Source organism: Telopea speciosissima, chromosome 6, assembly GCF_018873765.1.
Source record: "Telopea speciosissima isolate NSW1024214 ecotype Mountain lineage chromosome 6, Tspe_v1, whole genome shotgun sequence".
Taxonomy (NCBI): domain Eukaryota; kingdom Viridiplantae; phylum Streptophyta; class Magnoliopsida; order Proteales; family Proteaceae; genus Telopea; species Telopea speciosissima.
The window spans coordinates 68,700,368-68,716,522 of record NC_057921.1 but is presented as its reverse complement, the minus strand read 5'-3'; the positions used below and the strand labels follow the sequence as shown (position 1 = coordinate 68,716,522).

At 38.2% G+C, this 16,155-nt stretch overlaps 1 protein-coding gene across 3 annotated transcripts in view; it reads right to left on the bottom strand.

Annotated features, from left to right (window-relative positions):
* Positions 1–1,088: 1,088 nt before the first annotated feature.
* The window catches only part of LOC122664402 (CDPK-related kinase 3-like), a 31,150-nt gene continuing 16,083 nt past the window's right edge, over positions 1,089–16,155 (bottom strand). For all 3 annotated transcript variants that reach the window (XM_043860199.1, XM_043860200.1, XM_043860198.1), the window contains 10 exons: positions 13,125–13,255; positions 12,300–12,341; positions 12,045–12,153; positions 11,818–11,896; positions 8,903–9,199; positions 8,628–8,737; positions 3,483–3,590; positions 3,196–3,258; positions 1,539–1,706; positions 1,089–1,277 (listed from right to left, as the gene is read on the bottom strand). In XM_043860199.1, coding sequence (XP_043716134.1) covers positions 1,140–1,277; positions 1,539–1,706; positions 3,196–3,258; positions 3,483–3,590; positions 8,628–8,737; positions 8,903–9,199; positions 11,818–11,896; positions 12,045–12,153; positions 12,300–12,341; positions 13,125–13,255 — 1,245 coding nt within the window. In that variant the 3' untranslated portion in view covers positions 1,089–1,139. The remainder of the gene's footprint in view (positions 1,278–1,538; positions 1,707–3,195; positions 3,259–3,482; positions 3,591–8,627; positions 8,738–8,902; positions 9,200–11,817; positions 11,897–12,044; positions 12,154–12,299; positions 12,342–13,124; positions 13,256–16,155) is intronic.

The following is a 16,155-nucleotide window of genomic DNA, read 5'->3' as shown; positions in this document are numbered from 1 at the left end:
GGTGGTGTAGGGTGGTCATTTCTGCTCCTATGTGAGGAATTGGAGGGAATTCGATCGGTATGCGATCTACAGTCTTATATTTGTGGTTCTATTTATAGAAGTTTGACCATTGAAATATATTTAAAGTGGCCATGGTGGACTGCAACAAACAGATCATATATATTATGTCATTCTGCAATGGTATGGTTTTTTGTTCTGAAAAGGTTGCATCTATTGATGGTGTAACCACAGCTGCTTAGCGCAATTGGTGAGCTGTGGGACGCTTCATGCCCATGCTCACCATGACGTCTCGAGTTTGGGTCTCTTGGCTATTAACTCCCTCTCCCCCCCCAATCAATCGTGAATCCTTATTCTTGCAGATTGACATTCAGTTACCGACATATATAGTTTTAGATTGGGGATGAAATTTAACCTATACTTTGAGTACAACCCTCTTTGCCTGCTATCTCCATCTCAATGGGATTTATGCCCATTCTGAAAGCCTCCTCCATTGAATTCTCTCTCTCTAAAAAGGAGGCTACCTTTTGGAGGGTCCAAAATCTGTTGATTTTTCCTGTAAGATCCTAGCCACTATCTCATGCCAGATACATAATCTTGTTGAGCTCTCTGAGTAGGGCCTTTAATGTGATCCCTCATATAAAGCATAAAAATTTGACAAACATTTTGCTTTTGTGAACAATGACGCCCCAAGGTTTTGACATGGCCAATGTTAAGAATTAGACCTATTGCTCCACTCCCATCTCAACATGAATCCAGACTTCAAACGGGTTTCCTCTCCTTCACTGAATGGTGGTTTCACATTGTTTTGTACAGGCTGATGGATTGGTTCCGCCTAGACAAATTTTATAAACGGATTTCCATCGATGGTTATGTATCCCCGTAAGGTGATGGAATTATCCGCTTCAGGCCCCAACTCATCAGTCATCACCATACTATGGAACTATACCATGTCAGCTGGATCAATCCATTTTGAATTGCCTCAAGAACCTCTCATCTGAATTGACTAGTAAAATTTTACCAAAAAAAAAATTTGACTAAAAATTTCATTTACACACATTTCTAGCCAAAAAAAAAATAAATTATAAACCTTTCCATGCCATTACCTTTGAAACAATTATATGCAACCAGAGCTACACAAATTACTGATGTCTTGTATTTGAGCTTCGTATTGTCACACCATGCAAAAATTTGGTGTACCCAAGAAAGCTGAGCTTGCCATCTGAGCTTCTGATCCAGTCGTTAAGGATTGAGTGAGCAGTGGGGCCAAGATTCATTTCCTGCATAAATGGTTTATCAAATTTATTATTTTTTTTTTTTGGTGAATTGTTTACCAATTTTTACCATGGATGAAATACATTTATAATTTATGAGAGAAAGAAAGCTGCTTGGTCCCGTGGCTCCAGCAAGTGCACCCAGGCATCCAACATGGGAGGCAGGGTGGTCATTTAGCCAGCCCATGTGTCTGGGCCGTAAAGGGCGCAAACAAGCAGCGTTCTTTTTCCCATAATTTATTTGCTTGAAGCCATAGGTACACATACCCGTGCTAATTCCTCCACTGATACAACTCTATTCCCTTCCTGTTCAAAATATTCAAAAGCCTCGCTCGCAATCTGCTCCCACTTTTCAAGAGCCTCCAGTTGGTATGTGCTGATTGCTGCAGCGCAGAACTCTTCAAAGTCCATTTTTCCATAAGAAAGTTGTTCCATCTGAGAAAATAAAAGTTTACATATTACTCATGATTCCATCATAAAGCAACTGTTGTAAGTTTGGTAGGGATTCATGCTCGGGAGATTCCTCCCGTCTACTTCATTTTATAGGGGGCGGAGATGTTTTGGTTATTTTAGATGCCCATCTCACTGTATTTAATGTGCACAGCCGTACATGAAAATTTTTGCCTACGAATAATTATAATTATAATAATATTAAGGTGAAAGGTTTCAAACAGTCATGTATCAATACATTAACAATTCAGCCATTAGACTTAGTATGAAAACCGTTCCCCAATAATAAACAATTTATTATTATTCATCAGGATTTGGGATAACCACAACAAACTTAAAAGGATAAGATGCAAACCTTCAGTGTCGAATATTGGACACTACCAGAAAGACAAATGACCTACTTGTGAGTTCAGAATTTGTGTCAACTCAGCTTGTTAGATAACAAACTTTTGAGTGAAGGGAGATTGAATTCAAAATGGTTTGTTGATTCATTGACAGCAAAACTTCATTTTATGCAATAAGGAAGAAGGTCAAACTCGAAACAGAAGTTTATTTTTTGACAGTATCAATACAACAAAGAGCTCTTGTTATGATTCTCAGACTGCCAAAGTAAATTTAGGGGTCGCAAATGTCATGTCCTGACAGCTTCGTTTGTGTCAAGACTGAAGATGTGCATATAAGCAGGTATTCCCACAACACGAGCCCACCACATTTAATAATCATGTTGAAATATGACAAAAATGACCCATTTAGTGAATGCACATGCCTGGCTGATCCAATAAACAGGTCATGTTCAGGTTGTGCTCCAAAAAAAAAAAAAACAAAAAAAAACAAAACAAAACAAAACAAAAAACAAAAGGAATGTGACACAATAAAAGACAAACAGATTAAGGTTAATAAACTTGAAATTTGTTCATGAATTACATTAAGATGTCTTGAATACAGGCATCATACATGAGTAAAAAGAGATACTCTACCTAGTGGTTTTTAGTATATAGTTAATTACTACTAATAGAAAATTTCAACCTGACAAATAGGTTGTCACACCCTCAGATTGAACACAATCCATCCATTAAGCAGGTTAGGCATGAAAATTGACCTGAACATCATTAACAATAAACCCAAACTCATTATTTTCATGCAGTATTCATGTGAAGTTGACAGATCACATTAGGAGTAAGCCAACCCTAGGTAAATTCAAGATGCATGTTGTGAAATTTTGAAACTAGGATAACTTCAAAGCAGGCTAAATCTAGGTTTGTACTAAGTGAATCTAAACAACCAGATCCACACCACAAAATTCAACTGTATTCATAACCAAAGTGTTGAATTCATCCTCGATCCACAGGTTTGAATCAATCTATTCTTCTAATTCCAACAAGAATAAAATGCACTTTAAACATGGACCATAACATCTCATGTCATGAACAAAAAATCTCAACTGTAGGCACCAAAAAGTATCGAAAGGTCTTACAGTGTTTAAAATGTCAGGAACTCTTGACTCCTTCATGGCATCAGTTGCATTTCGCATGAGAGCCTGCACAGTGCACAGCATAAGGGTAGAAAGAAAAGTGCAATATGAATAAGATGCCAGCAACAGTATTTATGAAAAATTGTCATTAAATGGCAGCGGCACTCCATTGAGCAATAAAATAAAACCCAAGATGACACTTTAAATGCTCAAGTAAGAAAATGAAGCACTAAATTTCAAAAGGAGAGTAAAGTAAAACCAAAAAAAAATTGAAAAAGAAACCAACAGACCATTTTGAAGTTCTCAAGAGAAACACGCCCATCTTTATGTGGTTCCAACAGCCTATACTGAGCCTTAAGGTACACGAGTTCATCCTCAGTTAGCGCTTTTGACAGAGCCTGCAGCCATAAGAATATCAAGCTTTAAAGCAAAAGTACTAAGAAGAAAAAAGCAGGCTGTTGTCTAGAGCAGAAACCAATGATAATTCCAGTATATACACCTTCCTCTTCAAAGCAGAAGAGGATGACAGCATGACATTTATCCAACAAAACGTTAACAGTGCACAAGATACAGTTGTAACGTACTTCAACTTCCTACTAAAGCCATTCATCACAAGGCAAATGTTTTAGTACATCCACTATACAGAATGATAAAAAATTTTAAACATAGTTGAAAACTACGTAGTGATTAACTCTACAATTCAGGTAATTTTGGTCAGCTGACCCAGGCAGTTCAAAAATTAACATCATCAACACACAAAAGGAAAAACAATTAATACAGCAAGAGAAACTATGGCCGAGCATAGTTTCTAGCTTTGCAAATTTTATAACAAAATATGTATAGCAGTCCACAAAGAACAAGTTGTTCGCCATCACAATATTGTTCAGACACTCTTATCCTTCCAGTAATATATTTTCCTTTTTTCATCCAAAAAAAAAACTATGGCCGAGCATAAGAAAACAGAGTTCTTTTATCCACCAAAAATCTTATTTTGATAGAAGGCAAAGGCCTAGCTCAATATCATAACAATAATAGACAAAGAAGTTAGAGAATCCTTGCCAATTTTTGCAAGACTCAACTACCTCAAACCATACATGAATTTGTGTTTCCCTTAATTCTGCCAGCATATTTCAAGTAACCAATAGAATTAAAGTAAAGCCCACTGATGCAGAATTATCACCAAACTAGGCTTCTTTTATTAGGAATAAGTCTAGGGTTGGGATATATATATGTTGGACTTTTGATCCCAAGGGTTTTCTATGTAATAGGCCACTTTCATGAGCCTAAACTAGGGGTATATAGGTTGCATACGGTATTAGCCCAATACTTAGTTTATTTTTATGTTTTTTAATTGAACCGGTTCAAATTGGTTGCATCCAATTGGTTCAATTTAAGTAATCATGTGACTTGGTTAAGTGGTCATGTGACAACTTAAGTAGTCATGTGATGTAAGTTGGGCTGGATTAGGACTCTATAAGTCCAGCCATGTTTGAGTCTATTTCCTTTAGTATTCTAGTTTCTTATTCAGTTTAAGTTACCTAATAGGTTAGGGATAGAGTTAGGCCTTTCCTTTTTAGTGTCTAAGTCTATTTTTGAGTCTTCTATATAAGTTTGTAAGGGAGGCCAACATTGAATACGAATTTTGATTAATAAAAACTCAGCTTATGCTTGTTGCCTTTGTCATTGCTGCTGCTCTTTGTGAGTGTATATCCTTGTGGATCTCAAAGTGGATAGGGTGGGTGGACTCCTGCGACTCCTTGTGTTTGTCCAGTACCAGGAGGTTCTTCTTCTTCTTCAATCGAGCTTCTTCAAACTGCTGCTGCTGCTGCCTTTGAAGGAGATCAAACCAGTAAGTAATTTAGTTTCCTGCATATATCCTTCTCCTCTTCATCCTCTAACCTAATCCATCCTTTCCCATCGACCCAATCGGATCACTACAGCCAGCCTTCCATCCCCTCCATTAAACCTGCAACTATTCCTTCGAATTTTAGCTTGATCCCCAAGCATTCACCTTCCAACCATCAGATCTGTGCCAAACTTCCAGCAAACATCCCTCCCTCTTCCTCCTACACTCGATCCCAATTTGAGTCCCATCTGACCATCTAAACCCCAGTTTTCAGCCTAGATCCTTAAACCTAAAACCCAAAACCCTAACCCTAATTCTGCAGATTTTCAAACTTAACCAAATCCAATTATTTTTATCTCATAATAACCCCCTAGACCTGCATATTAAACCTATATAAGACCCATTCCCAAATTCCCATCCTAAACCCTAGAATTTACCTAAAGCCTAATGCTGTCCATTCGAACCAGCAACCCCTTTTGCTAGTGATCCTGTTATCTGGCTCCTAGTAGGTCTCCTACCTATCTAAGACTACATTACCCACTCCCAAGGGGGTACCTTTTCCATCAAGAACCATCTAATAGTTTACAATGGACACAAGAGAAACAGGAGACAAACCACCTAAGCATGAACTTCAAGCAATCACAATCACTAAAGGATTGTTGGAGTATGCACAGCCACTTCAAGTTTTCAGCTCCTTTTTGATTAAGAATATGTTAAGGCTCGGGTAATAATGGATCCTTTAACACATTTTCCTCCCACAGATGAAACTCTGTTGCTTCCTCAGGGATGCTATGACTGCCACCAGATTCCTTTGAGCTGGATTTCACCTGCTGTTAGTCTGTTACTCAAACAGGACAAGTCCTCCCCACTTGGTGATAACTACACCATGAAACTGGTGTAGTTTCTCATCACCAATTTTAGCCATGCTTTCTCACTCACAGCTGTAGCCAAATAAAAGCCATCTGACTAATGGGATTCTATGAACTGAACTGAATCCACTGCTGTTTACCCTGATAAACAATTGACAATTTCATCACCTATAACAGAACTCACAGATCCCTCAAATGGGCCTTCTAATTCCATTGACACAAACAACAATGTCTTTCTTGAACAATGATCAGGTTAATTACATGAAAATAAGTGTGTAAACTGGTAGCTGACACAAAGTGAAGCTTCACTATGCAATTACATGTTCCAGTGTGCCGACACTTATGACTCCCAACTCAACTCAACCCATCCTTATCCCAACTAAATGGGGCCGGCTATATGGATCCTTCTCCTCCAATCAGCTCTATTCAAAGCTACTAGTCCTAAGCTATGCATGTCTTTCCTCACCACTACTCCAAGAGTCATTTTAGGCCTACCCCTGGCTCTTTTAGCTCCTTCAATCTGAATCAAATCACCCCTCTATACTGGAGCATTTAAAAGCCTCCGTTGCACATGTTCATGCCACCTCAAACAACTGTCTTGCAACTTATCATGTATTGGAGATATTCCTAAAGCTCTAATTTGTTCATTCCTTATTTTATCCTTTCTAATTTTACCACTCTCCATCTCAACATCCTCATTTTAACTACACTAAATTTATCTATATGTTGTTTTTACACTCAACATTCAGTTCCATACATCATTGCTGGTCGTATAACTGTTCTATAAAATTAATCTTTGAATTTTAAAGGAATACGTCCATCAAACAACACTCCAGACACTTTTGACTCCTGCCCCTTAAATAGTCCAATGACCTATAAATCCACAACCAATAAATTAGCACGACCAGCAATAAGTACCCATTAGGTTTGATTTTATGATAGATGATTTCTACCAATTCATTGACAATTATCTAACTACACCTAAACAAAAGTAGTTATGGTGTACAGCAAAAGGGATCTTCTCATCCATTAGCAACAATAAATCATCTGATTAAAAATCAACAACTAAAATCTTACTACTACAAAGCAATTTTTTAATACGCTTCTTATTCAATTTATTTCTTAACGACAACCAATATTAGAAAGCCTCCAACTCAAATTCTTGGATACACCACCCTCTTCAGAGAGTAGAATAAATAGTGGGAGACTGATGAAGTAGACCTCCCAAGTCCCACCCCCCATCCTTCTTGGGGCATAGGCTTTGGGTTGCTTGGGTACTCAATAAAAGTATCATCATAGTGCAAGTCTAATGGCAATAAAGAGCTCTACTCCCACAATTGTACCTCTTCATCTCTACCCCCACACCTCCCCAAAAAAAAAATTTCAGAGCTACAGTTCTCTCAAGGGAGGATGAGGTAATGATACAGTTTATGCATTACGATATAGGATACAGTACATATATTGCCGGTTGAGACCGTGACAATTGAATTGATTGCTCTCAAAAAAATTAAGGGGAGGAATGGTAAAAACATAACATCCACAATATAGCCTTTTTTTTTTTTTTTAAAAGGGGGGAGGGGGTTAAAACTCAGGATCCGTTCTGCTTGGACACTGCCTATCCCAATCCAGCCCAAAGATGACCCAGCTGAGCTGCATTCAATTGCAATACTTGAAACCAGGGAGAAGGGGGAGGGCGTGGGGGACGGGGAGTGTAGTGTCTGGAAATTAGGAAATGTAAAAGATATAAAAGACGTCCAACTACGCAGCACAGAGCCATAGAGAAAGTATAAATTTTTTCCAACTTACACGTAACTGTACTTAGGGTTTTAAGTATCGCTATGCATCGTGCCATATCGGCCGATACGTATCAGTATTGGTGAGAACCGATATGATACTTATTTTTTAAAAACAACTGTATCTTCCCTGTATCGACCGATACGGTCCAATACAGGACCAATATGGATACATACAGGTAAGATACACTAAATATTCCTCCTTTAAACCCGCAAAACAAATCCATGACAAATGAAACCAAGAGCAATAGAAGACCTTGGAAACTTTTTCTTCGATCTGAATTGGGGGAAGATCATCTAGGATTTTTTTTTAAAAAAGACCCTAGTTTTCACCATTTCAACAACTTTTGGGGATTTGTACTGCTCGAATCACGGATTGAAACAGATGTAGGCGGAAAAGAAGTAAAGTTGCAAATCTCTCTCTTTTTTTTTTTTTTTTTTTTTTTTTTGGGGGGTGGGGGGGCGTTGTGCATCACTAGGTTAGGTAAAAACAAGTCAAATCTTGCATCAAACTGATCGAAACAAGGTATTTTATGCTTCAAAACAGTATATTGCATGTATCCTAAGCACATCCATGTGTTTCTTGACCATTTTCATGCGTATCTTGTGTCTCTCCAATACGATACATCTCTTAAAATCACCCTTCTGATACAATACCCAATACCGACTGTACTACATACTCATTGTCACACAGTACAAAACAGAATAAACGAACTCGATCCTAATAAAACACTTTAACATGCAAAACACCCAAAAAACAAAGACAATCAAATTTTCTCAAAGGCCATAAGCAAATAGCTAAGCAACCAGCAGAGTTCGAGTGATTTCATGATGTGACAGATCAGCATTGCCCCACCATCAGTAGCAGTAGCTTGTCAATGGAAAATGAAAAACACAATTACAAACCATGACAAAAGAGGGCACTACCTTTAATGCTGCCCGTTTGAAAGGAGTGGCTCGAAGGTATGACTTGACTAACTTATAGATCAATGTATCTAGAGGCACAGAACAGGTTTTACCTCGCAGCCACGGGTGAGCTGCCAAAATATGAGCATTCGTTAGTATTCATAGATAACAAACATCACAAACAGATGAGACTTGAACTAGATATACTCAATCTCCAGCATCTAACTTACAATGTCTGGTCAAATTAATGCAATTGTCCACCAGAAATGCAGAAGACAATGGAATTGGCAACTTACTCAGAGCTTGTGCTGCTGTCATTCTTTTCCTGTGGTCCTTGTTCAAAAGCCTTTTAACAAAATCTTTGGCTTCTGGCGATACCGAAGGCCAAGGTGAATCATCAAAGTTCGGATCAGCTCTTAAAACAGCACGGAAAATCCCCGACTCTGTACGTGCCCAGAAAGGTCTACTTCCACATAACAAGATAAATGTTATGACACCAATACTCCAAATATCTGCTTCCATACAGTATGATCTGTGGAGGACTTCAGGTGCAACATAATATGCACTGCCAACAATATCATTGAGTCTTTCATCTGCACAAAACAAAAGCTAAAGGTTTTTAACAAAAAGCTATTTTTGAACATACAATAAGATTTCTTTCTTCCCCCCACCTCCCCCAGTAGATAGATCTATTTTGAACTTTCACCTAAATTGAATACAATCATAACAAGTATTAGAGTAATAAATGAAGTAAAAAATGAGATTCCAGAAGTCATGAAATTGATGTAGTCATGATGATGAGCATTTAATGCACTCTTTCCAAAACGTTTCCAACTGCTACATTCCAACGGCTTTTCCACGGGCTAATGTAGAGCTGGATCACGAAGGACCTAGCCCCAGACAGGATCTTTTTGAATAAAGTTTAATGCTGATTTAATCTTCAAAATACTAGGCAACAATTGAAGAACTTGTAGCAGATCACACAATGAAATTGATTGAAATAGAAACAAAGAGGATAGGATTGGATCGAATATCCCACTGTCTCCTGGGTCTCTCACCCACAGCCTCTCACCATACCTGTCTCTCACAGCCATTAATGGCTATAATCAAGCTCATTCTTTTTTTCTCAAACTCGACTAGGCTGTATTCAGTCCTTTTTTTCATTATTTATAAACTTCAAATCGATTACACCAAAGTCTTCTAGAGATAAAATAAAATCCTAATAGAAATCTAATCAACTAACAAATAAAGAATCCTAAAAATAGAAACGGCCCATTACATAAAACAACCCTATAAAAAACAAACTTCCATGTCTATAGTCAACCTTGAGGTAAATCGGAATCCCCTAGAAAGAGGATTCAATCATGCTTAAAAAAAAAAACAAGACATGGGCACCAAGTCACATGGTCATGACCACAATTGAAGTAAAATGCACAAGCAGCACATGTTTTCACCACTTTCAAGCCCTGAGCCATCCGATGTTCACATATTTCAAGATAATTCCAATTAGCATCTTAACGCATTGATACCAGTTCAATGAGACATCCGTACCTCTTTCTATAGGTCAGGCAATTCTTTCTGCCAGATTTGAATTGATTAGTCTGTTACTCTACATTGTCCATCTCTAGACAGAAAGGATTGCTAACAGAGTAGCCTCAAAATTCATGCCTGTTAAGTTGTTAAGTAGTATCGGTAGGGGTCCTCTTGGTATTCTTTTACTTAGTAGGCTACATCAATGTGCTGCTGCTGCTTATCCTTAGGGATTGATTTCTACACCTAACCCTTACTGCGCAAGAAGGTTTTCTCTCCATGTGTATGGGTTTTGTTTCCCTGTGACTGCTATTTAACGCTGTTGCTGGATTTCCCTTCTCCTATGAACTACATATGATGATTTGTTCAGTAATTTGAAATGAAATCTTCTATTTTCTTGGTCATCAGATCACTTTTCTACATGTTCTTGAGTCCCTAATTCTGGAAGGTTTTTTCAAGGAACTCTTGTCCTCTTATCAGACTCCAGTGAAATTCTGCAGAAGTATTATCTACTATCAGCAGCAAATGTGGTATAAATTTCACAGAGATCAGACTTTGTTTACCCCCTGCGATTTTAAGTTCTCTGGTTATTAGCACATGGTATTTTCTCTCTCCAGCAGTATTTTTTTTCCTAATCTGATTTACTCGGATCACTGTAATTATTTCTGCTGGTTTTGCCCTGTGGATTGAGCAATTGTTGTATGCATTATATCCTACAATTCAGAGGGTTATTCTCTGTGCTCTACAATTTGGTCTACTTTGTGATCGATTTGGTTGCTCATCTTCTATCTTTATTGCTACAATGGAGACTCTAAACCCTCTAGACACACTGTTAATGTCCAAATTATCATTAAGTTAAATAGTGCTTCCAATTATCTGCTCTGGGAACAAAAAAACTGTCAAGGTAGATATTAATGCCGAAGGTAAATTGGAATATCTATATTCATCTCCATTCTCCATATCCACAGATGATGCAGGACATAACGAGTGGATGCATGAGAATGATATTTTACTTGTCTGACTTGAAATAGCATGGAACCCTCATTGGCTACTAATGTTATGTTTCACACCACTACAGAAGGTGTCTGGGATGATTTAAAGGAGAACTTTTCTCAAGATAAGAACATGTCCCAACTGTATGAGTGTATGACCTTCATGAAAAGATTTTTCTTTCAAACCGAAAGAAAAATCTATGGAGTGAATATTATAGTACACTCAGAGGCAAAGATACCAAAGTTGTGGAAATTCATTGAATCAGCTCGACTGACATGGAGGACCTGAGAACCAAAGTTCAACCAACTCTCCATGGCTATGGCTACATGGAACACAAGTGCAACAGAACCCATGAAACAGCACCAACAACATTGAATAAAAACTGCTTAATATCTGCCACTATAAAAAACTAAGCAACTAAAAACCTTAATAGTTTCTACATCCTAATTCTTCATTCTACCTATTTTCCTCTTTCGCCCTTTCATGGAAGAAGGACTTTCAAGGAATTTTAGCCTTCCAAGAAGAATAACAGAATTACCCAAAAAATAAGGTAATAAAAGCACACTTCCTCTAAGAGGTGATGCATCATTGTTTCAACTTCTCATTGCAAGGCAGTATATAATGACTGGAGGAGTGTTCATCAATGAACTTCAGTAAATATAAATCATAACAGACGCCTAAGCATTACCTGGTCTGATAAAGTCGGAAAGACCAAAATCAATAAGCTTCATTGGAGCATCTTCATCTCTAGTTGTAAAAAGAAAATTCTGTTCCACAGTCAAGAACAAGAAATGTCAGTAGAAAGGTAGGAGGAAGGTGAAACAGTAGGGGAAATCCCATTCTATTTGGTAATAATAAAGTGTTATAACGAAGTATAATTGCCTTTATTAATCAAAAAGTGTTATCGATGCAAACCTCTGGTTTCAAATCACGGTGTACAACACCTTGAAGATGACAGTAGGCAACTACACTTAAAATTTGGACAACAATAACTTTTGCGTCTTCCTCTGTGTATCTTCCACCTCTGGAACAAATGACTGGCATATTATAAACTTCAAAAAAGTCCTTTAACCCAAAAATGGATATAAGAACTTCCTCTTCAAAAGTAAAATTAAATCAAATTGAAACCTTCACCAGTTGCCATGAAGATAAATAAGCAACCCCCCTTACCTGGATAGAATTCTGTCCAGCAGTTCTCCACCTTCACACAATCTGATTTACAAAAAATAAAAGACAGGAAAAAATACTAAAATTCAGAAAGATATCATGAGATCATTAAATACCACATTTTGAATCTGTGACTCCAGTCAGAGAATCAGAAAACGAGTTTGACTAAGCAAAAAACATGATTAATTACATCCTGGATAGGAAACATTATTCAATCAATTGTCACTATCTGGATGCAGTACACATCAAAAGAGCATCTAGATCATACATTAGACTAGGATAAAGAGTCAGGTTCTGACAAATTTCATTTGCAATGTTGTAAATGCATAAACAGAAGGACTTGGAAACGTAACTGGACCAATGGTCACTATTTGGATGCAGAATGTTAAAAAGGAATCTTCCAGATCAGACATAAGACTCGGAGTTTAATAGTCAACTCCTGACAGAGTTCATCTTCATGAGTTACACAATGTTGCAAAAAAAACATTACAAATACGAACAAATAAAAGAACTAGAAGATGGGAAGAAGGAAACTGGATTAAAATAGTAAGGAAAAAAATTTATAGGTTTATGAGGTAGCGGAAGATATGGCCCCATATCTAGTGGAGTGGATCCCTGGTGCAGGATTTGCCAACCCCAAAGTAGCCATGATAAGGAGTTGTTGAGTTTCACTGGATGTTTATAAATCTAAAATGGTGAAGGGAGAGATTGGGTGAGTACCTGGAGAAAACAGAACCCATAGGAACAAGAATATCTAATAAAACAAAAATCTCAATCATGAAAGGCCCCATATGATCTGGACGAGAAAAAGAAATAGTAAAGACATACTCCATGACAATGTAGACATTATTGGCATCCTCGCACGCATCGTAAAATTTTACCAAATTCGGGTGCCCAGATAAAGCTTTTAAAATTTTGACTTCTCTACGAACATCTTCAATTGATATTGCGGTTGTCATCTGCCAAGGGTGAAATAAAACTCACTTAGTTAGCAAATGGGCAAATACAACTCAACTTAACACCAACGTTCAACCAATGTAGTCACAGCTTCCATAAAGAAGGGAATAGTAAGCAAACCTTACCTCACATGCAAAAAAGATCAAGATACAGATCATCAAGCAATTAGCTGGAAATGGTACAAGTGAAGGCATATCCAACACCCCACCCCCATCCCCCTTTATGACGAAAAGGATATGATGCCAAATGAATAAATTCCAGATAGTTAGCTCTTCTTTTGTAGTATTAAATATTATATTGCTGTTAATTTGATCGTCATGGAGGGATAAAACTTAATAACGAACTGCTTACAGCTTGCCTTTAAAGACAGACTTTGATAAGATGAAGAATTGGCAGAAATGCACCCCCCCCCCACCCAAAAAAACAACAAGGGCTGGGGGGACGCAAACGCATTGTCACACAGAAAGTTCCATGCCAAAAGGGCACAGCTATGTTTGGTCCCAAAGATACACTTGCAGAGATCAAATCACAATTGCCAAGTGCCAACAGACCCAAATTTCCTAGAGCCACCCAATTTCTGTTTCCTGTTTTTGCGGTTTGATTTGAGTCTGGTTCAACCTTGAACAAGTTTAGTTCAAACCACAGCCTGTGGATCTAGGCGTGCCAAGCTGTTGGAGACTTTCTTTTGACTTGTGGTTCCAGAATTCCGGAAATCAGGAATATTATCTCCAACCCAAATTGTGGAAGAGTTCTAGGATATTAATTACTTTATTTTATTTCTGTTTAGCTGTTTAGACAGGCTGGGAAAGTAATATTTAATTCTAGACCTGATTTAGATTTAGATTCCTAATCTATTTCAGTTTCCTAGTCAGTTAGAGGAACTCCATCTTGGCCCACGCAAGGGGGGGAGGTTTCCTTTTTCAGTTGGGTCTTTTTATGTAAGTGTTTGGTCAATTAGACTCTTCCAAAGCAGCCATAGACTGTAGGAAGTTTCGTTATCTATTATGTTTAGGGAAAAAGAACACTACCTGGTCATGTGGCTCTGTGCCCAGACCCAGGAGCGCAAAGTACCACCCTGCACCCCATGAAATCAAAAACCGCATCTATGTTGATGCTCTTGTGTCCGCTCTCATTGGCCCCTGCACTGGTGCAGGCACTACACAACCAAACAGCGATCTCTCGCCCTTATGTTTATTTTGTCAAGTTGTTAAGTCAGTCTAGCCATCGACTGTAGGAAGTTTCCTTGTCTTGTTGGGTTTATTCTGTCTAGTAGTTAAGTCAGTCTAGAAGTCCAATGTAGGAAGTTTCCTTATCTATTTGGGTTTATTTGTCAAGTAGTTAAATCAATCTAGAAGCCCCAAAACAGGCAGCTTGAAGGAGTACTTTACTGTGTCTAAACTTTGTTATGTGCAACTTGCCATGTGTATGTATTTAGTAGTAGTTACATATTGGTATAAAGATATGTATTGTTGAGTCATTATGGAGTACGTTACTGAGCACGTAGAGAATGGAATAAGTTGTAACTACATATAGTGGGAAGCTGAGGTGTCAGTTATGTAACGGTTGCCTCTTTGAGCAACCTATTTAATAGTAATTGATAATGAAGAAAGTATCTGGAAATTCCTACAAATTCTCTCTTGTGAGAGAGAGGATCATGTGACCTCCCAATTACGCTAGGACGCCCTTGCTTTGTCAGTAAAGCATTATCTATCTTTTATCTCTGTCCCACCTTTATTTTCTCTTTTTTCCTATTTTACCACTTCCCACCCTTGTACGTATTATCTGGTATCAGAGCACCAGGCAAGGCCCTATCATCAGATACCCACATCAATCTTATGTTTCAACTTTCCCGTCTCACTCAAGAAGAAGAAATGCAGTCATTAACTCATCCAAGAAGACTTGCCAACCACACAAGAGTCTGATGGAACATTGCATCCTCAGCCATAAGCAAACTCAGATGAGCGGACAAGTAAGCAGCGCAAGCAGATTCTTATCTACTGGCAAGGACTTTCCCCTGCTGAAGTCACTTAGGAAGATCTTGAAAAAATGATGTATCAGTTTCCAGCACTTGGTCTTGAGGACATGACCACAATTCAAGAGGGAAGGAGTTGTTACGTGCATGGGCATCCTCTACCTTGCATGGAAGCTATCCACATGGCAGAAGGAGTGGCATGACATGTATGGGAGTTACCAACGTGAGTAGGAGGTAACTTAAGGAGTTAAAGAGTAGACTAAGAAGTTATCTGATAGTGGTAAAGATGGGGTTGGTTACTTAGAGGTGGGGAGTTGTACTAACTATTATAACCACATTGTACTCTTTATATAGTTGTTGTTCCATTAATGAGATAGACTTGAAAATTCCAAATTTATTTCTCCAGATCTTGTCTTAAGAAGAGGTGGACTACCTCCTAATAAACCAAGACGTCATGGCTTCGTCTGTAAAGCCAATCTATATCCCTATTTTCTCTCTATCTCAATTTCTATCTCCTTTCCTTATCTCTTCCCTACCCTTTTTTTCCCTTTTTTTCTCTCCACTTCCCACCCTTGTACGCATCATCCAGTATCAAAGCCAAGACTTCCGCATATCAAAATATTGAGTCAGCAAAATCGGGCATGGACAAGACAAAAGCTACAGTCCAAGAGAAGGTGGGAAGACGGCAACCCATAACCCAATGGAGAAAGACATGGCCACCCATCGTAAACATGAGAAATCGACCAGGTTAAGCTGAACAAGAAAGAGGTGCAAGATCATAATGCGGCAGCGAGGCAACATGGGGGGAGACCTTCCAATATACTTTTAAAAACAAAAAAAACACCCCCTAAATTCGGCCTTGAGGACAAGGCTCCTTTTAAAGGGGAAGGAATTTGTTATGTGCACCTTGCCACGTGGTATGTATTTAGT